At 42.3% G+C, this 21,543-nt stretch overlaps 1 protein-coding gene across 8 annotated transcripts in view; it reads left to right on the top strand.

Annotated features, from left to right (window-relative positions):
* CDKAL1 (CDK5 regulatory subunit associated protein 1 like 1) overlaps window positions 1-20,917 on the top strand; it is a 607,158-nt gene extending 586,241 nt beyond the window's left edge. For all 8 annotated transcript variants that reach the window (XM_027959157.3, XM_027959153.3, XM_060403461.1 and 5 more), the window contains one exon: window positions 20,324-20,917. In XM_027959157.3, the coding sequence (XP_027814958.1) occupies window positions 20,324-20,515 (192 nt within the window). In that variant the 3' untranslated portion in view covers window positions 20,516-20,917. The remainder of the gene's footprint in view (window positions 1-20,323) is intronic.
* Window positions 20,918-21,543: the final 626 nt, after the last annotated feature.

Genomic DNA, 21,543 nt, shown 5'->3' with positions numbered 1-21,543 from the left:
GCTGTGTGAAGATGGTTATAATACAGTTTAAAAAAAAAAAAACCTACCTACAGTTAAACAGGCAGTAAACCATGTCAGTGGATGTGGTTATGGTGCCTTTCTCAAGGGTTTTAGCTGAGTATCTGTTTTAGTCATGTGGAGTGAAAATTAAACATTTTTTTTCTCTTTCTATAAAAAAGTAACCTGACCCCTATTTTATACCTTGGTAAATATGGCTGTTTGCCAGGCTCTCTCCTACATTTCATTGAGCTACAGCTGTAAAAGCTGATGGAGTGTGAAATGAAAATGTGTATCACATTTCTAAGCATCATTTGATGTCCTTTCTTCAACACAATTGTTAAGTGCTCCAAAAAAAAAATAAAAAGTAGAGCACTGACTTAACATTCAGAAAAATGATGAGTGATATTTATTTGGCTGTATAACTCCAAATTTGTTTTAGTAGATGTATTATCTCCCACCCCACCCCCCGCCCCAGAGAAATGGCAAAGGCATGTTAATTAAATGTTAGGAATAGTGACAAAGAGGGTCCTATTATCTATATTCTCACCTATTGTGATGACAGTCTCTGAAATCGGAAAGTGAATGACACTTCTCACGAGCTTGACAAGGACATGTGAAGACTGTGGGCATAGCCCTCTGACTGATATGACCCTGCCAAGTGTGTCAGCCTACTTGACCAGGAGGGAACTCTCCAACTTGATAACCATATAAGCATAGAAATTAATGTTTTCTGTTGTTCAGGAAAAAAATCATACATCATACTTGGGGGTTTGGATGGATGACCGGGAAGGAGCAATGACATCCAGCATTTGAATTATATTGCTTTTGATATGTTAGGTAGTACTTCAGAAATTTTTCAAGCAAGTGACTTAAAAAAAAAAATCTGTTTTTCCTCATGGTATGTTTTACAAGGTTGATTTTAAATTGCCACAGTGAAAAGGATTTTATGGCAAATAGCAGCAGTGGGCAAACTGTTATTTCAAAGACCCTGCCTGATTTAATTCCTTCATGTATGCCTATCAAAATGGCTGGTATTTTAAAACATCACATTATAATTATATACAAATGAGGAAAAGCAGCACCTTTTCATTGGTTCCTTCACTGTAATGTTACTTTCTAAGAGGGCAGCCCCGTTTAAATTCCACAGGCCAGCCTTTTCTATTATCCTCTGCCTCTCTCCAGCCTGGGAAATGGTGTCATCAGCTCCCCGACCAGCCCTCCTCTGGGCTGGGTTGACCCTAAAGTCCTAGGTGAGATGTGGATAAAGGTCATTTGACTGCTGGCCTTTCTGCCCCTCTAGGAAATATAGGTTGATCTCAGGCATGAGGCCAAAGGGTTCAGAATATTGATTTGTGCATTTACATTAAGGGGAACATCCGGCAGCCCTTTATCACCATTTGTGACTTCATGTAAATTAATGAACAGAGCTTTCCGCTTCATTATTTGTCTGCTTCTAAAGATATGCCAAACGTGGGGTCAAAAAGCCTCCTTCAAAAAAGCATTTGTCCTGGTGTTACAAATGTTTTTGCTGATGATATGAACCAAAATAGATTAAACAGGAGAACAGCTTCCATTTTTATAGGATTTAGAGGAAGGCGATAGAGGTTATAATCCTGCCTCAGACATTTTGAGCTCTTTGAGCTCTGATAAAGGTGCTGGAACTCTTCAGTGAAAAAATGAGCTTGACTCTGTGGATGAAATGTGACCCTGGGGTCAGATAGACCTGAGTTTGCATCTCAACTTGTCAATTTACTCCTCTGAGCTTTGGTTTAGTCTGTTAAATGGGGATAATCATTTCTTTCATGGGGTTGTTGAAAGGAAAGCATTCGATAGTGTATGTAAACCACCTAAAACCAGGCTTGGGACATAGTGAGTCATTACTAAGTGGTTATCTCCCCTTTCCTCTAAATCTAGCTGCTTTAGAAACAGCAGACTCCGAAGATGACCTTTGGTTGTTAATTATTTAGCTGTGATTATGCAGTGCACATCGAATGGTGGGGGCAGGGGCGGCGGTGAATTTCTCTGATACGGTTATCTATTCGGTGCCAAAGAAACTAATCCCATCAGAATTTCTATCTTAAATTTTCTTGGGTTTTCCTGAGTGTTTCTACAGTAAATGCTTCCTCCTCCACACATTATAAAGAAATCTAGAAAAGCCAAAGCATCTAAAGCAAAATACTGTAAAAAAAAAAAAAAAAGTGTTTCCCATAGTAAAATATGTTTCCTTAATTGAGAATATTATGATTATTCTTTAAGGTGAAGTCACTCAGTCGTGTCCTACTCTTTGTGACCCCCATGGACTGTAGCCTACTAGCCTTCTCCATCCATGGGATTCTCCAGGCAAGAGTACTGGAGTGGGTTACCATTTCCTTCTCCAGGGGATCTTCCCGATCCAGGGATCGAACCCGGGTCTCCCCCATTGGAGGCAGACACTTTAACCTCTGAGCCACCAGGGAAGCCCCATGCTACTTTGGACTTATTTTGTCTCACTTTAGGCAAAACCACTGACTTTTGATAAAACTGGGAGAGCTACAACAGACCGGGGTAAAAGCACAGGCTGGGTGGGAGTTGCGAGATTGGATCATAGGATTCTGGCCTCTGTGGCGATAGGCTCTGACCTTCTGTACATCACTTAGGCTCTCTGGACCTCAGCTGTCTCTAAGACTCTGTGTTTGAAATATTTCATCTGACAAAAACGGGTTGAATGCCTCCCCTGTGGCAGGACTTTGAATTCTGTAAATATTAATAGAAATAAGGCCTAGTTATTTTCAAATAATGATAGTTATGTAAATACCCATAGCATGGTAGAAAAGAAAAGCTTCTGTAGAGTCAAAAGGTAACTGTCCTCTAAGAAATTATATCCTAATAAAAACAGCATGTAGTAACATTTTTAAATGGTTATTGCTATTCCTCTTTTCAGTTTGGTTAGAAGAATAGAGGAAAAAGAGAATAGGATAGAGAGACAAAATTTGTCTGATTATTTTTAGAGAGGATGGGAGCCAAAAAATGCCACCTCTAACCAAATAGGGAACATTTTTGAATAAGTATTCTTTAAGGATAATTAATTTCAGAAAAAAAGCTATGTAATAGTTATCCTGTGGAAAGCACTGTAGGGTTCAAAGGGGTAAAAACAGAAGGGACAGATTGTGCATTTTTCTGTGGACACTGTCAGGCAGCTTTGTTCTTAGGATGAAGAAGAGATGGGAGAAAGCAGAGGACGTGTACATTTTCATAGATGTTCTACGATAGTTGGAGAAGGAAATGCCAACCCACTCGAGTACTCTTGCCTGGAAAATCCCATGGATGGAGAAGCCTGGTAGGCTACAGTTGATGGGATCGCAAAGAGTCGGACATGACTAAGCGACTTCAACTTCACTTCTATGATAGTGATTCTCAAGTGTGGTCCCCAGATTGGCAGCATCAGCAGTATATGGGAACTTGTTGTAAGGGAAATGCATGGGCCCCAACCCAAAACTGAATAGAAACTCTAGGAGAGGGACCTCGTCCTCTGTTTCTTCAAAGGCTGTCTAGATAATACAGATGCACGCTGAAATTCAAGACCCACTCTTCCAAGAAAATGATGCTCAAGTGGGGGAGGAGTGTTTGATATTTGTAAAAGGAGTTTTACTATTTTAATGTAGTAATACCAGATTTTTAATATACCAGAGTGAGCTTACACTAGGTACAAAAAGAGAGGAAAAAAAGGATGAGAAAATGGACAGTGTTAACCGTCTTCCCCTTATTCTAAGGGGTGTTCGAGCTGTGAGTCTGCCTTAGGAATACCAGGGAATGGGACCGCTGCTGCTGCTTGATAAAGATGAACCAGGTTCACGGCTGATGTTTCTTCTCCTTCTATGGGCCCTGTTATACACCATTTGAATCCTCCCATGTCTTAGATCCATACTCAAGAAGTCAGAGCTATTTTGTGCCTTGCAAAAGAGAGAAAAGAAGAAAATTCTCTCCTAATTCTAAACTTAGAAGTAAGCAGTTTGATTCCAAAGTGTTCCTCTTTTTAGGTTTCTTCTTATTTGTAAAGAATCACTTTAAAGAAAGAAGAGGCAGGGTGGCTCTCTGAAAAGAGCTTGGGACTTGGAGTCTGGCAGGTGGGGGTTGAGACCACAGTTCCTACAGTGTTGTACAGCACACCTTCAGTCAAGTCTCTCCATCTGAAAATGGAGATGAGTGATTTGCAGAAGATTAAATTAGATAATGTGGACAACGTACCCACTGCATAGTATGTACGTTAATATTTGATAAAGGGATGCAGTAAGTATTCCTTTAAAAATCAGTGATTTAATGGCTTTTGTTTTAGTGTCTTTACCGCCCTGAACGGTACACTGCTTCCATTGGTCTTCACCATCCAACACAGTATAGCAAATAACATGGATTCTGGATTCTGATCATCTGCATTTGAATCCCTGAGTTACCATAAGAAACAGAGCTTGGGACACTTATTCAGCCTCTTTCCAACTTAGTTCTTGCCTCTGGAACTGGGGAATAACAGTAGTACCCACTTTATAGGATTTCCGTAGAAATGACTCAGCAATCAATAAATGTCAGCTCCTGTTGCAGTAAATGTTGGTCACTGATAATTAATAATAATCATTATAATTTGCAGCACATGCTAGAGCATCATTTTACTTTAGGCAATGAAGGTAAAAATTGCACAGTCGTGTATCATTGCAAACGTTGTGCTCATCAGCCATTGATTTCATACAATTTAAGGGTTCCTCCACACAGTGAGAATGACAAATTCACAGAGAGAGACTCATAACAGTCTTATATCACTGACTGTTCTTACTGCCAGGCGTTTCTTTCTCTTATTCCTTACACTGCCTTTTAAAGAAGAATATTCTAGAATGGAGACCAGGACCTGCCCTGTTTCTCACAAGGGAAGGGAAGACTGCCCCAGGGTCCTGGGCTGTCACCTGTTTCTCATCTACCGGGACTTTGATCCTAATAATGTATTCACTTGAGCGGTCAGATAGCTCAGCACCAACACAGCCGACTGCCCGCAGAGAGGAAGCAGGAGTTTTGAAGGGTGGCGTGGTTTGCCTCATTACTAGACAAAGGGCCAGCAGGATATTCAGGTGTACTGAGTTTTATGTACAAACTATACTATATTTTCAGAGCTTTGACCCTTAGAAAGGCATCGTTAAAATGCTTTCCTCTCCATCTAACATTCATTTCCAAAACCACTGAAGTAAAAGGGTCTATTAGTTCAGGGCCAGATTTGAAAGTGCATGAAAACTGCATTCATGAGGTTAAGAAATGGCTTAATAATTAAGTTAAAACATTTGAAAGTAGATCTAATTTCAAACAGATCAGCTAACCGTGTTAGAAGCAAATGAAGGTGTGTTCCTTCCCATTTTCCCTTCCACATCTCCCCCACCCCGCCAAGATACTGGCTCCAATTCCAAAGCAGTTTTTCCTAGTTGGTTTTTTTTTTTCCTTTTTGACTTCATATAAGACTGAATTCTTCATCGCCCATATGTTAAATCGGTATCACAGTGAGTGCTGCAGCACGTTTAATATTTGGTCCATTTCTTCCGTTCTTACGGCTTCTACTTAATTTCATTTGTAGATCTGTTAGGGCGTATTTGGGTTTCACAGTCTAGATATATAGCTTTTATTCTGTGCTCTTGAGCTGAATTTATTGGGGATTACAGCCTAACTCATTTGATTATGTCAGTTCAAAAGGCCTTTAGTATGTTAGCAGTGCCTTCCACTCACCAGTTTGAGTACCATCCACAGTGTGGTCAGAGCAAGCTGATGCTAAACCACTAGCTTTCATTTCACTTGTATCACTAACTGTGCGATCGCTCATGATATTTCCCCTCTTGAGGCTTGTGGCCAGGGCATGGTGAGGGGAACTGCGTACATCAAGGGACTGACTCTACCTCAGTGATGATAATAATAGCTGCCATTTACTGAGCCTCTACTATGTGTTGGGTGTTGAGCTTTCTTACCTGTGTTACCCCCACTTATGATTCCAGCCTGGATTAGAGCAGCAAGAACACTCAAAGTGTCCTTTACATGGCTGTGCACAGAGGCATCCTAGGGTGGGACTGGGTCCTTTGCATCCTTTGCCCACATGTGGGGAAGCAGGTGCAAGGGGCTTGAGGCAAAGGCGGGGGCAGACTCCCAGAGCAAGGAGGGGCTCAGGGTGAGAAAAAAGGATCAGACCGCCAAGCCTGAATGACTCACACATTCAACCCACAGGTAGTGCCTGGCCTCTTAGAATATGTCCTAGCACTTATTGAACATCCTATCCCAGCACCGGACTACATATTGGAGATAGAAATAATAAGTGTGGTCTTAGCTTTTGAGAATTTAGTCTGGATGTTCTTCTGATAGCACTGCTGTTCTGTTGTGACCCTTGTTGGGAGGGATTGGAGTGAGAGAAAGGATCCTGTGGGTGTGCACTGGCTACCCAGTGTGACATCATTGCTCCGGTGATGAAAGTTTTATAGGTGATTCTCACCAAATCTAAGGTACCCAAGACTGCTCTTTGGTATTCTCATTTGGACTATGTTCCTTTCCTTGCAAAAGTCTTGAGCTTTTTACTCAGGCATCAGTGAGCAGTGCCGAGTATGATCACGTCTCAGTTTGTCTGGGACAGTCCTGGTTTACAACTGCTGTCCTGGTATAATTAATAATGATGCCCTTTTTTCATTCTTTGAGGGGTCTTCATTTGGATGATAAATTAAGTGGTCCTCTGATCAGTCTGTAAAGTAGGTCCAGCACTATTCCAGTCACTGCTTAGGGTCAGGAGTCTAAGGTGTGATCCTTGCCCTCAAGGAGATGGAAGTGTAGTTGGGAAAGGAAGCAGGTGCTTTTTGAACAAAATCTGTAATATATAAGGTGATAAATGAGATGACATCAGATCATAAGAAATTAGAAGACGGGAGACCTTTGTAGAGTTGAGGGATCAGCGAATATATGGATCAGGGTTCTCTAAAGATGACAGAAAACAGTTAAACAGCAAGGGGTCTACAAAGGGATACTGAGCAGTTCACAGAATAATTAGAAGGGCTGCGGAGCAGACTCTTTGCTAAGTTTTCCAGAAATAAGACCCAAACCACATAGAAGCTGCTAGTAAGACATGTTGCCTCTGCCCCTCTTGCCCCAGCAAGACAGAAGCCCTGAGCTCCTGTCTACTTCCCGACAAAGCTTGCTTCACAATCCGTGTCTCAGACCTGTTGCATCTGAGTGTGGAACCAGGGCCTCAGATTTGTACCAGAAGGACAGAGAGGATAGGAAGATGGAACGTGTTTCCTGGAATCTGTATCAGTGAGGTGGAATTTACAGTGTGGAGAACACTAGTGTGATGAGGGTATTCACACAGTTCCCACTGCAGAGGGTGTCATGGGTCTGATGGGATTAGAACTGGACTGGAAGATAAGAAGGACTTAATCAGGCAAGTGAAGGAGAAGATTCTTCTCAATGCCAAAGGAACATAAGTCAGTGACAGAATGAGCAGGAATGAATTGGGCTTTCTTTGGGCATCTGTAAGTAGACGTGGGCAGTTGGGCGCAAGTGTATAATAATGTTCATTGTAAAAAGTGGGCCCCTGAGCTTTGAAGTGAAGTAGCAGATTATATTGGGTTTACCAGGTGGCTCACTGGTAAAGAATCCACCTGCCAATGCAGGAGACACAGATTTGATCCCTGGTTTGGGAAGATCCTGCGGAGAAGGAAATGGCAACCCACTCCAGTATTTTCGCCTGGGAAATGCCATGGACAGAGGAACCTGGTGGGCTACAGTCCATGGGGTCAAAAAAAGAGCCAGATATGACTAAAGACCAAACAACAACAACGGCGGCATGTTACACTGGGTTGACTAAACAGCTCATTTGGGTTTTTCATAAGATGTGACAGGAAAACCTGAATGAACTTTCTGGCCAACCCAATACAGTAAAGCGCATGTATTAGTCTATGATACTGCAGTACACATTAACCCTGCAATCTCAGGCTTAGCACAGGAAAGGTTTATTTCCTGCTCTTCACTGCAACACATCTTGTACCATTTATTGGGTGATCTCGAATCAGGGCTTGTCTGCTCTACACGGGCACTCAGGGACCCAGGTCGGCTGCCTAGAAAGCCAGCTCTTCACTGCCTCGCACAGGAGTGGCGTAGGGTATTTCTATTTATGTCCATTGGCAGAAGTACTCACATGGCCTAGAGTTTAGGAGATACACACTTCTGTATGAATAAGATATCAGGGAGTACTGGAAGTTTCTGCCATGCATGTTGGAAGGGTTTTGAGCACGAGTGTAATGGTGAAAGTTGCCTGTGTGTAAGCCAAGTTCACAGGAGCAGGGCTGCCCCGGCTGCTCCATTTGCCACCAGCTTTGGGTCATAGCACAGCGCCTGACTCAGAGCTGGTGCTCCGTACACGTTTGTTGAATGAACTTGACTCTTACTGATGCGCACGGTGGGAGGGAGGCTTTCTTGGCCAAAGGCAGGGAAGTTGACAGTGCAGGATAGGCTGATAATCCTCAGTTCCTTCAGCTCAGGACATTAGTATATTCTTCAAAGGCTAAAAAAAAATCACAGTCAAGCCACCCAACCTGCTCTTTGAAGTCATTTGACATCTTGATAAGCAGATTGCAAAAGCCTCTTTTAAATTGATAATAATCTTGCAAGTTTAAATTCTTTTCACGGAAACTATAATGATGAGTACCTTAGAACCAGGCATGCTTCTAACCATCAATTTTCAGCCTATGTCTCCTGTCGTGTTCAGAGTACTAACTTTGAGTTGTGCCTATGAATACTTTCTGTTTTGTAGCATAGTTTGCCACATTTTAAATTTAAAGGGCTCCAGAGAAAGAAATTCTCTCCTGTCCCTCAACCTCCCTGATGCCATTGTATAAAACTACTGAGAAACATAAATGTACAAGCCATGTGTTAAGTCAACAGTTATCTGGTAGGAAGTCAGCCTGTTAAAGTAAGATCTGGTAACTTTCAAATTTGCCACCACTTGAGAAAGACGTCCAAAAGACAAAAAAATAAAAGCCAAAAAACCCTGGAGATGTACATAATCGAGGTCAGCATTTTCCTTCTGGAGGCCCCTGGCTCCTGGGGATTCTTTCTTGCAGATATCCACACTGAAAGACTAGTATATCCCTCAAGCACATAAACTTTGTGATCTTTCTACATAGATTTGGGATTTTGGTTCTGTCCCTGATAACTGTGTGATCATTGGCTGGTTACTTACCATCTCAAGGTGTGTTTCCTCTTCTATAAATTGAGGGTAATAGAGTCTATTCAATAGAGTGATTCTGGCAATGAAAGGAGATGATGCATGGGAGGCACCCAGTGGTACTGGCACGGAGGAAGTGATCCGTGACTGCGTGGTACAAAATTGGTGGCATGCTGAGGCTCACTGAAGATTTATTTGGGCCTGGTTAACTGAGATGTTAATATCACATCCATGGTGAGAAGAAGAGGTGGTCATTGGTCTTTTCAGTAATGTTTCTAACTGCAACAGTGTTTTTTAAAGTATAGTTACCTAAAATAAATACTCTGTGATCGTGTTTCTAAGTTTCCCCTTTTCATTGACTTTGAGTGATGCTTCTTTTCTGCTCTCCTTCAGATGATGTCAGTTCCTCTGAACTGTCAAAAAGCATCCATGGTGTAGGATAGTGTTACTTGCTACAGGCTTTTAAAAAAAAAAATATTCTTGTAGGAGGTGGTTTTCCGTGCTCTGTACTGTATAATCTGATAATAAACACAAACAATCTGCCTAATTGGTCTCCCTGTTATTACCCTCTATAAAAGTCAGATCATGTCTCTCTTGTGCTCAAAATCATCTAAGATTCCATGACCTAACATATATACCCAACAAAATTAAAAGCAGGCATTCAAATAGATACTTGTTCTGCTTGTATGCCAATAGTATTGTATACCAGTGTTCATAGCAACATTATTCACTATAGTCAAAAGCTGAAAACAATCCAAGTGTCCATCAACAAATAAATGGATGAAACAGAATGTGTTTGATATGTTGATATATACATGCAATGGAATTTTGTTCAGCCATAAAAAGAAATGAAGTTCTGATATTTGCTGCCACAAGGATGAACCTTGAAAACATTATGCTAAGTGACCTGTCAGTTCAGTTCAGTCGCTCAGTTGTGTCCGACTCTTTGCGACCCCATGAATCGCAGCACGCCAGGCCTCCCTGTCCATCACCATCTCCCGGAGTTCATTCACACTCACGTCCATCAAGTCAGTGATGCCATCCAGCCATCTCATCCTCTGTCATCCCCTTCTCCTCCTGCCCCCAATCCTTCCCAGCATCAGGGTCTTTTTCAATGAGTCACCTCTTCGCATGAGGTGGCCAAAGTACTGGAGTTTCAGCTTTAGCATCATTCCTTCCAAAGAAATCCCAGGGCTGATCTTCAGAATGGATTGGTTGGATCTCCTTGCAGTCCAAGGGACTCTCAAGAGTCTTCTCCAACACCACAGTTCAAAAGTGTCAATTATTTGGTGCTCAGCCTTCTTCACAGTCCAACTCTCACATCCATACATGACCACAGGAAAAACCATAGCCTTGACTAGACGGACCTTAGTCGGCAAAGTAATGTCTCTGTTTTTGAATATGCTATCTAAGTTGTCATAACTTTTCTTCCAAGGAGTAAGCGTCTTTTAAGTTCATAGCTGCAATCACCATCTGCAGTGATTTTGGAGCCTCCCAAAAAAGTCTGACACTGTTTCCACTGTTCCCCCATCTATTTCCCATGAAGTGATGGGACCGTATGCCATGATCTTCATTTTCTGAATGTTGAGCTTTAAGCCAACTTTTTCACCTCCTCTTTCACTTTCATCAAGAGTTTAGTTCCTCTTCACTTTCTACCATAGGCACACAAAAAAACAAATATTACAGGATTCCACTTATATACAAGATCTAGAATAAGCAGAGCCTCTTTCTGTAGAGCCAGAAAGTAGATTAGAGTTTGTCAGAGGTTGTGGGTACAAGAGTTGTTTCTTAATGGTTGTAGGGTTCCTGTTTGGAGCGATGAAAAAGTTTTACAAAGAGACAGTGGGGATGGTTGTACAACATGGCAATCATAATTGCCACTGATCTGTACACTTAAAAATGACTCAAATGGTAATTTTTATGTTATATGTATCTCATCACAGGAAAAAAAAAATTTTTTTTTAAGTCTAGGGTTTCCCATGACACTCAGCATGGAAGCCAAAGGCCCTGTAGTGACCTCCAAGGCCTAGTGCCTTGCCCACTCCACTGGTCTCTCTACCGTATCATCATCCTCTTCCCCGTCGAACCCGCTGAGCCAGCCACCGGCTCATGCTGCTCCTTGGATGTGAACACACCGGGTTTGCTCCCTGCAGAGGGCCTTCCCGCTTGCTTGTCCCTCTGCATGGAACATGCTTCTCTTAGACGCCATGTGACATGTCTGTCATCTCCTCCATTCAGGTCTTTGCTGAAATACCACCTTATTCCTGAGGCTTCCTGAGGAGCCCTCTGTAAAATAGTTAACCCCACGTTCGGTCAGACCTAATACCCACTGTCCTGCTGGTACATCTTACCATCAGACATAGCAAATATTTATGTGTTAGCAGTCCCATCCATGAGGGCTGAGCTGTTCTGCTTTGCTGACTCCTCTGGCCTTAATGTCTGAAATAGTGCCTGCTCACTCGGTGTCTCGTGAATGAATGAATGAGTGAATATATTTGTGCTGTTGGGGTATCCCTTACCTCATTGATTCTAAAACCATATATCCAGTGGCACTGAGGATAATACTTAGGATGACAGGGTTGATTGTGACAGCAGGTAACATCACCCTTTTTTTGTTGTTGTTGTTCTTATTGTTTAAAACCCAAATATCTGCCAAAAAACTGTCACGGTGACCTATTTGGACAAAATCCCTAAGAGTAATTATTTTGAGTTGAATTGATTAAAGATTAACTTTAAGGCACTCCGTTGTTACAGTCATCTACATCCCAGTTCAGTTTCCTCCACGTGAGGAGGAGGATGGTTTCGGTTGTGGTTTAAGAGATTATCGAAAGGACTTAATTAACTGTCAGTGAAGCATTTTGACCCAATTCATCCCTTCTTTTTCTTTAACTTTACCACACCTGTGGAGCAGCTTGCTTATTTCCAGCCAATAATTTGGAATAGATGAGTTCTGATGTCTGCTACTGTCATGAACATTGTAATCCCAGGCTTTATAGTTCTAAGCAAGCCTCTTGGAGTGTGTATGGGTGTGGGTGTCTGGGTGGGTGTGTGTACACATCTGTGGCTGATATTTAGTAAGCAGAAGAGAGAACTGTACTATTAATTTTGAATCTGACTCTCTACCCTACGCTGCTCCTTACTTTGGTAAGTGTGAGAAGTTGAAAATAAGGAAAGTGTAGGTTTATTTGAATGGACATTTGGTGCTAAGATTAAGAAGGTCAAAGAAGATGAAAGCATTCAGATAGAAGCCCACGGTGGAGGGTTGAGAAGGCAGCGAGACTGAGCAGTCACCTTCGTTCATCGCTTCTTCCCGGGACTCTCTCAGCAGTGACATTAGGGATGCTTGAGTGAAGGTGTGCCTCCCTAAGTTTATATTTTAGGGGTAAAATGTAGTTACGATAGAGGTAGTTTTCTGCTCTGAAGATAATTTTGTATTCTAAGCAAACTTTTCAAAATTAGGAGATCTTGAGTTTCTTTTCCAATAGTGTATTGCACTGCATAATGTATATTTTAAGACTGTTTCCTTGCATTGATCACATATTTGGTTTCGATAGATTTTCTGTGTAGGCCATATGTTCAGGCTCAGTTAAAAAAAGATTCTGAACTCTAATTTATCTTGAGTTATAAGATATCAAATGATTTTTCCTTCCTCCCTGTTAGCTTCCACTTCAAGCTGTAACAGTGCCTCTGGGCCATGAGAAAATTTACACATAAGAAATATTTTGAATTTGTTAAAAGAAGTTCAGAGCTTAAGAGTTGTTTTCAGATCTCTTGAGTAGGATGAAATACTATCTTACAGGAAATAATTAGGTGATGGGCAGATGCCGAGCTTTTGTTTTTGATATGATTATGTATCTTTCTTTCACTGGGCGCAGCTCAAGTCAGAAGGTTGGGCATCTAACAAGGGGGGTCACCGAGACCACACAGGGGCACATCAGATCTGTTTCTTTGGTGGATGTCAGGCCAGAATTATTCAGGATAGAATCTGAAATGCATTTGATCCTATGGTAGATAGTTTAATAATTTATGTTTGGCCTTATTAGCAAAGCCATGTGTTTACTCGATCACCAGAATAAGAGGAAAAAAACTAAGATCATAGTGAGTTTTTTAAGTGTGTATGTGGTCCAGTTGAAAACCTTTTCTTTGCAGTTTTAATGATCTGATAGCAAGTACACATTTGAGGGGAGGGGGAGGGGAAATGACACATGAATAATGGCTGATTTGGAATTGCTCATGCTCCGCGTGGCACCCAAAGGCTGAGGGTGCTGTGCTGTCATCTTGTAATTGCAACAGAGGTTTTCCAATGCCAGTTTTCTCCCAGAATAAATGAAAAGGTGTAATAGATTCCAAGTTTCGTTTGTTGATCCTCTTACATGATGATGTGCCTGTAACACTAATGGACTGTATGTGTAGCATTCTTTCCGGAGACTGCAAGAGCTAGAAAACGCTACCATGTTTGGTTTGGAGATAATGAACACTCTTAGTGACGTGATATTAATATGCTCCCAATTAGAGAAATGTCCTGAAGAATAGTGGAGAAAGGTGCCTTGGCCTCTGTAATCCCCTGTCTGTCCATCAGATAATGACACGAACGCAGGGACAAGGTTGTCTGTTCGTCCAGGAAGAGGAGCTGGCACATGGAATGCCATCGCTGGGCCCTGGCAGCACCTGCAGGTGGCAGGGGCTGAAGAATTCACTTAGAAGCTGCACTGCAAGATGGGGAGACAGGTGGCAGCTCTCTTACAGGGATGTCTTTTATTTGAGCAGAACCAGACCAACTGTTCCTCATTAAAACACATTTTGCAACATGTTCTAATGTGAGCAGATTAGGGATGTGTGCGTGTCGCCCATGCAGAGAAAACCCAATGACATACCATCCACCAGTCACATTTACTGAGTCTCAGCGTGGCTCAGAGCCGCAAGACAGGTCGTGTGAAATCACCTGACCTGAGGCTGGTTTTCCTGGAAGGGCATTCTGTAGGGAAACACAGAACACCGTTACCTCCCTGTGAAGTGGACAAAGACAGTTTGGTAGGAATCTTGATACTGGCAGTTGTTTTAATAATTAAGCAGTGCCTTGATTTTCCTCATTTGTTTGCATTGCATTATAAGTATATCTCTGATGTGTAACTACCCAAGCTAGACTTAATATGACTAAAGCCATACCTCTCCCCTCCTTCCCCCTTTACACCTACTCTCTAAACTGGACAAGTACTTCAAGTTGGGAGAAATTCATGTCAACTTCTTCACTGAGTGGTTGGGAGAATTAAAGGAGAGATGGCATGGGGAATAAAAACATGTGCTGGACACTTGGGGAACGTTCCAGAAACACTGAGTCTTCTCCTTCGTGTTGATGCACAGAGCTTACCTTCCGCCTGTCTTGCCGGATCCTTATGCCTCTGGCTCTGCAGCCGTGTCTCACTTTATAAATGTTTTTGGTGAAAAGGAGAAGGAAGTTGGAGCTGGCTGTGACTTAGTTCCTTCCTTTTTAGTTTCCTTGAAAATAGCACCAAAGCAATGTGAGATATTGGAGGAAAGTGTTATCTGCTTCCCGAGGTTTCTGAACATTGGTTTGGTTTCTAGGATTTTTTTTTTTTTAGTGTATATTCATGGTTCTATTCTAATAGATTTATTGCTTTAATAGGATTTGATACGCTACACCTTTGAAAATTTGTAGAATATGTTTAAGAATTTGGATGTAAGTTTGTTTAGAACTTAATCAATGAAAGTGAGATTTACAAGGAGGAAAGATCATGTTAATTAAAGTTAGCACTTTCTCAATATGTCCTTAATCTACTATGACTAGATAAATACATGAATCTTTTTGACTGAGCAAAGGTCATATCCTGCTTTGTTTCTGTTTTGTAAAGGCACTTCTAAATGGAATTTGACTTCTGAAGAATTATAAATCTGAGTGTTGATGTTTGGTTATAGTAAATAATAAAATTTCTTGTATTTGTTGTATTATAGCTTGAGAGATAAAAGTGTGTCTTGAATTTCAAAAGTTAATAACTCTGCAGATGTTTAAGAGGTTTATGAAAGGTTCAAACCTTCTGTTTACTTTACAGAACTATTGACTATGCCAAGTTTTTCTCCTCTAAAGTCAGTTATGTGCAGTATTCTATGCACATGTGTATGTTTAAACTTTATCTTGCTACTGGTTATTTATCATCACTTCACCTATAAGCACTTTGTTCCATTACAGCCTGGAAATACTATATACATTATTTTCTAACCGTGAATGCTGCTCTGACTGTAGAAACTGCAATAGTTGTGTATTTGCATGTTAGAGGAACTTGGACTCTCTGAGAAAGTCCTTGTACTTCCTTTATTTCCAAATTACTTTTCCTTCAGTATCCCAGTGGTAGTTGACAGTTGAAATGTACAAACCTGCATTGTAGTTGGCTACCAATTACTCTGTCATCTGAGAAACTTCTTTTCAATCATATTTAAAAACACATCATCAGACTCTTTTAATCAAGATCGTGAATTAGTACAGAGTGAAGACCTGGAGGCTCAGATGGTGAAGAATCCGCCTGCAGTGCGGGAGACCTGGGTTCGATCCCTGGGTCAGGAAGATCCCCTGGAGAAGGGAATGGCAACCCACTCCAGTATTCTTGCCTGGAGAATCCCATGGACAGAGAAGCGTGACGGGCTACAGTGCATGGGGTCACCAAGAGTCAGATACGACTGAGCAGAGATAATAACCGAAGCACAGCGTGGTAAAGACAGGCTGCATTTTCTCTCTGCTGCCCTGTTGTCAGCCTCACATTGCTCTCAGGGAGAGTGGAAGCCCCCCGGTCAGGGGGCTTCTTGTGGCTGTGGAGGGATGCCGCTGCACTTCCATACGCTCCTGTGATGCAGCCTCTCCCTCCAGGACAGGAGAGTGCTGGCACCAGATGGGTCAGTTATGTTCAAATGTGTTCAGTGTTTGCGTGCGAGAGGAAAAAAAAATCAGTGCCTGAGGAAGAATGACTAAGGCAAACCCAGCCCCAGATAATCTACAATGCTAGTTTAATAGGTACCATTTATATTTTGAGCAAAATTTTATGGCAAATGAGTTGGAAGGAGCAGAGGAAAAATTTTTATGAAACTCTTGTTAACAGTCAAAGGGATTTTTTTTTTTTCAGACTCAGCACAAGTACTTTACCTATTCTTGTAGCTTTGTGAAGCGGAAGGTGTTACGAAGTGAAAGTCGCTCAGTCGTGTCTGACTCTTTGTGACCCCATGGACTATACAGTCCATGGAATTCTCCAGGGCCCAGAATACTGGAGTGGATAGCCATTCCCTTCTCCAGTGGATCTTCATAAAATCAACCAAACAGGTGGCTCAGTGGTAAAGAATCTGGCTGCCAACACAGGAGATATAAGAGATGTGGAGAAGAAAATGGCAACCCAGTCCAGTATTCTTTCCTGGAGAATCCCATGGACAGAGGAGCCTGGTGGGCTACAGTCCATGGGGTCACAAAGAATTGGGCACAACCGAGTGACTAAGCATACACCAATGATTAAAGCTTGGAGACTCACCTAGTCCTGCCCCCGGGCAGCCTGACCCCTGGTCCAACACCAGTGATCACCTAGTGGCAGCTTCTGGAATTGCAGGCACAGAACCAAGGTCCAGCCTTCAGAGCTGAGGGTTGGGGTAGATCTTCCCTGAAGCTAGTAGAGCTTAAGACTCAGGAACTCACACTTTGAGGGGGCTATTCCAAGGGCCTGTACCTAATTTTGAATTGATTTTTTTTTTTTTTGAGAGAAAGCATCAGGCCCCACAGTATCTGAATCTGTGAACTTCCTGAAGTTATCTGCCAGGTTTGAGCCAGGCTGTGTATATATGTGCACAGACGCCTCCACATCAGTCAGTAGTCCTCACTGACATCTCAAAGCCATCTGTGACTTAAAAAGATCAAAGGACACAGGCCTAGGAGAAATTAATCAGCCTCTTAGTTCTGGTCTTATAAAGCTAAGCTTAGAAAGTGCTGGTTTAATTGCTAGAGGCAGCAACTCATCATGTATACAGTTGTGCCCATTGATCACCAGAGACATGGCTGAGCCCATTTTTGACCAGCTAGATCTCATCTGCAATACATCCTCATACCCATCCATCCATCCATTCATTCCTGATCACTTGCTTGCGTACCTGCTCTGTGTTTGCAGCTGTGGAAGTTCCAAGAGCCCAGAGATGAACTAGGCGACCTCCCTGCTTTTGAGGAACGTGCAGAGCTTCTGTCATTTCAGCTGTAGAAGTACACGTTCTTTCCCAAGGCTGCCATTATCCATATGAGTGCTGTCCTTGAGACCTTGGGGCTATTTTAAACAAATCAGAATGAAAGCGTGTCGTCATATTCCCCACTCCAAAATACCGTGCAGAACACCCATCTTACAAGAGAGTGATTCCCAAGGCGTGTTGGGGTGCAGGTGTCTCTGCTGTGGGGACAGTATCTCCATCTGACCAGCTGTGAGCCTCCTTGTCTGGGCCCCCGGCACAGGGACAGCAAGGGATCAGCCCAGGTCCCCAAGGAGCCTGGAAGGAAATGATGGCGTGACTGCCATTGGACTTGAGAGATGTATCCTTGTGATCCAAAGCTGTTTTAATTTTGCAATTAGTCTCCTGCAGTCAAAGCAAGAAAATTCTTCCATATCTTTCACATGTAAGTCTTTGCTGGTGGAAATTGGGTTGTGAAAGTTCTTCTCATTTTCCCCTTCCTAATCTTTGTCCCTCCATTACCCACTCACCTGAACTCAAGTATTGTTGATTCTCCATCAGAAGGCTGCCGTTCCCTGCTTTCCATGCCTCCAGCATGGAGGTCCTTTTCCCCTCCACCCCATCTCTCGCCACACCTTGACCCAGATTCCCTACCCACATTCTCTCCCCTCCCCGCATTCTCTCCCCTCCCCTAACTCCACCCTACTTTCCTGCCAGAGTCATCTCTGTAAAGCACACTTCCAGCACTTCTGCTGTGCACAGCGGGGCTGCCATTCTCCGCAGAGGCCGAGGCTGTCACTAGCGGATTGTTTGAAAGCGTGGAAAGAAAGAATAAGCGAAGGGAAGTGGCTGTTCAGGGACCGTTGGTGCTTCTGTGGATCTCCTGTCCTTCCGCAGTCATGCCCCTGGGTCGCCCCCTCCTCCCCACCCGTGCTTCATTCCTTCCACCTGGTATTCTCCTTCCCCCAGCCCCACCTCCGTTTCTCAGAATGTTATCCAGGTTTCAACAGAAGAGGCACTGATTCTAAGGCCTGTGCATCAGGTGGAAATCTTATATCATGGAATCAGAACTACACTTGAAACCCTAGAACCCCCCTTGAGAGTGGCCAAGGGCCCCCGTCCTCCCCACACCTGCAGAGATGCCTGAGGGAACAGACACCGCCTCAGAATTCTCACTGTAACATCTCCTGGCTCCTCGTGTTACCACCGAGCTGGGTTTCTCAGTCTTTCCATGTCTGGTACCCAGAGGGTCACCCAGAGGGCTATGTGGCACCTGGGGTCAATGGAAGGGCTGCGTGGGGTGGATCCCTCTGGCCACCCAGAGCCCTTCAGGTGCCCCCTCACGGTCAGGAGCAGCCCTCCTACAACCAGTATGTTTGCTGAATAAAATTACTCCCTGTGGTTTTTCCTTTGTCATTAGTCTTTTCCTGAGTAGATACAGTCATATCCCTGAAAGTTAAGTTCCTTTGTGATGCATCTCCATATCGGTTCTGCCCTTCAGGGAATTCTGCCCTGATTCTCCATAAACATTCTTTATCTCTCCCATATAGTTTGAGTATAACCTGGAAATGTATGAACTTGGTCTGACCCTTAAAGGAAAGGAACTGTCGCTTATACCTGACTTAGCCCGCCTGACCTGTGGTGGGTGTTTGAATGCGTCTGTGATGAAGGAGTAAGTGAAGCTGCTTACATCAAACTAGAACGCTTCTGCAGTGCAAAGGAGGCCATCAACAAAAGGAAAAGGCATCCAACCGAATGGGAGAAAATATTTGCAGACTGTGTATTTGATATCTGATGAGGGGGTTGATACCTCAAACATATAAAGAACTCATGTAGCTCAATACGAAAAAAGAAAAGTGATTTTTAAAATGGGCAAAGAATCTGAATACTGTAGACAATTTACCAAAGACATACAGATGGCCAACAGGTGCGTGAAAAGATGCTCATCAGCACTAATCATCAGGGAAATGCAAATTAAAACCACAATGAGATATCACCTCATACCTGTTAGAATGGCTATCAGAAGAGATTAGAACTAACAAATGCTGGTGAGCATATGGAGAAAGAGGAACCCTCGTGCACTGTTGGTGGAAATGTAAATTGGTGCAGCCACTCTGGAAAGCAGTATGGAGTTTCCTCAACAAATAAAAATAGGACTATGGTTTAATCCAGCAATTCTACTTTGGAGTGTTAGACCAAAGGAAACAAATACACTAACTCAGAAAGATATCTGCATTCCCATGTTCATTGCAGTGTTTTTCACAGTAGCCACGACATGGGCGTGGAAGCAACCGGAATGTCCATCAATGGATGAATGGACAAGGAAGATATGACGTATGTATGCAATGAAATATTACTCAGTATAAAAAAGAGGGAAGTCTTGGCATTCTCAACAGCATGAATGAACCTTGAGGGCGTTATACTAAGTGAAATGCACCAGAGAAAGACATGAAATCTCAAATAACAGAACTGATTGTATAGATGCAGATGACCTGTCGGTGGTTGTCAGGGGCATGGCAGGTGGATGACATGGGTGAAGAGAGTCAAAAGATACAAACTTACAGTTAGAAATACATCACGGGGATGTAAGGTACAGCATGGTGACTATAGTTAACAATTCTGCGTTGTATATTTGGAAGTTTTAGAGAATAGATCTTTAAAAGCAATCTTTACTAGGGAAGAATGTTGTAACTGTGCTGTAACGAGACCTACTGTGATGCTCATTTCAGTGTCTACAAATACTGAATCCTTATGCTGTACACCTGAAACTAATACAGTGTTATATGTCAGTTATATCTCAATAGAAAAATTAGTTCCTTCTAGGAATCTTTTGCTGAACTGATATAATATCAGTGCTTTTCTCTTTTTCTTTGTCCTTAAAACCTTTTGCTTTCCTCTATGTTTCTCTCTCCATAGGAATTCAGAAACAGGCTTGGGAATCACCTGAACTCAGTATCCCACACCTCAGCTGCAAATCAACGAGTGTCGGCCAGTTCCCGAATGGTGCTACGATTGCAAAGGCTACACCGGGACTTTGCACTGAAGATGTCTGTGGGCCTGGCTGTGTTTGCTATTCTTTTTGCGCTTTTGGTCAAGGTCTATAATTAAAACACAACCAGCTGAAGCATCTGTGAAGAAGAATAAATTTCTAATTCAAATCTTCAAAGAAAAGGAGAGCAACCACATCAGTTCTCAAAGGGCAATGATTTATACTGGCCTCACTAACGGCTTTTCAGCCACACTCTTTAATGAGGCTTCCCTGTCTCACGTTGAGTTGGACCCATTGGTTATTTGACCTAAAATCTAATAACGGCTGCCATAGCATATCTTTTCAATTAAGCGCCCTTGGGTTTATTTTTAGCAAAAAAAAAAAAAAAAAAAAAAATGCAAGTGGTTGCATTTCCTTTAAATCACCAGTCTTCAAGTCAGAACCTGTTTGTATGGTGGGTCTGGTTACCTCTTCCTCATGCAGAAGAATTTTCCATTTTCAATAAACATTTTAAAATCTTGTCTTTCTCTTTATGCATTGTTTGGGGCCCCAACATTACAGAACTTTTATTTTCCACAGCAGATGTGTTATGGAAAAGTTTATATGGAAACCTGTGTTTGGAACTTCAATCCTTTCGGAATGCACAGGAAGAGCCTGCCAATTAAGGGATGGTGGCAACATTTTGAAAAATCTGAGGAATCACCCCCTTCTTTAATAACCCACAAACTTTCAAAAACTGGATTTGTCTAAAACAAGCTCTGCCCCTTTCCTGGCTTTTTTTTTAGGGGGGGGGGGATCTATTTACATCACTGTTTATTTCTACCTGGTATCATTGGTGTTCACTAAATGAAGTGATTTCTGTTAGAATTAAAGCAGTTGGTGTAATGAACAAGTCTCACGACTATCAGAATTTAAATAATTTATTTGGATTGTACAGTCACAGGAACATCAGGCACCTTGTGGTTACAGGACAGTTTTCATTTTAAATCCCCACCCTCTTCAGCTTGTGGTTTTATCCCAAAATGTTTCAACCTCTTTTGTGTCTTTAAGAAATCTAAGTTCAAATTATGTCATCAATCATTGAATTAAAAAAAAAAAATCAAAGACTTCAGTACATACCTCCGAAACCTGGTATGTGGTTCTAAGA

Source organism: Ovis aries, chromosome 20 (assembly GCF_016772045.2).
Source record: "Ovis aries strain OAR_USU_Benz2616 breed Rambouillet chromosome 20, ARS-UI_Ramb_v3.0, whole genome shotgun sequence".
Classification (NCBI taxonomy): Eukaryota; Metazoa; Chordata; class Mammalia; order Artiodactyla; family Bovidae; genus Ovis; species Ovis aries.
Note: the sequence above shows the minus strand (reverse complement) of the source record. Positions and strands in the feature narration are given on the sequence as shown.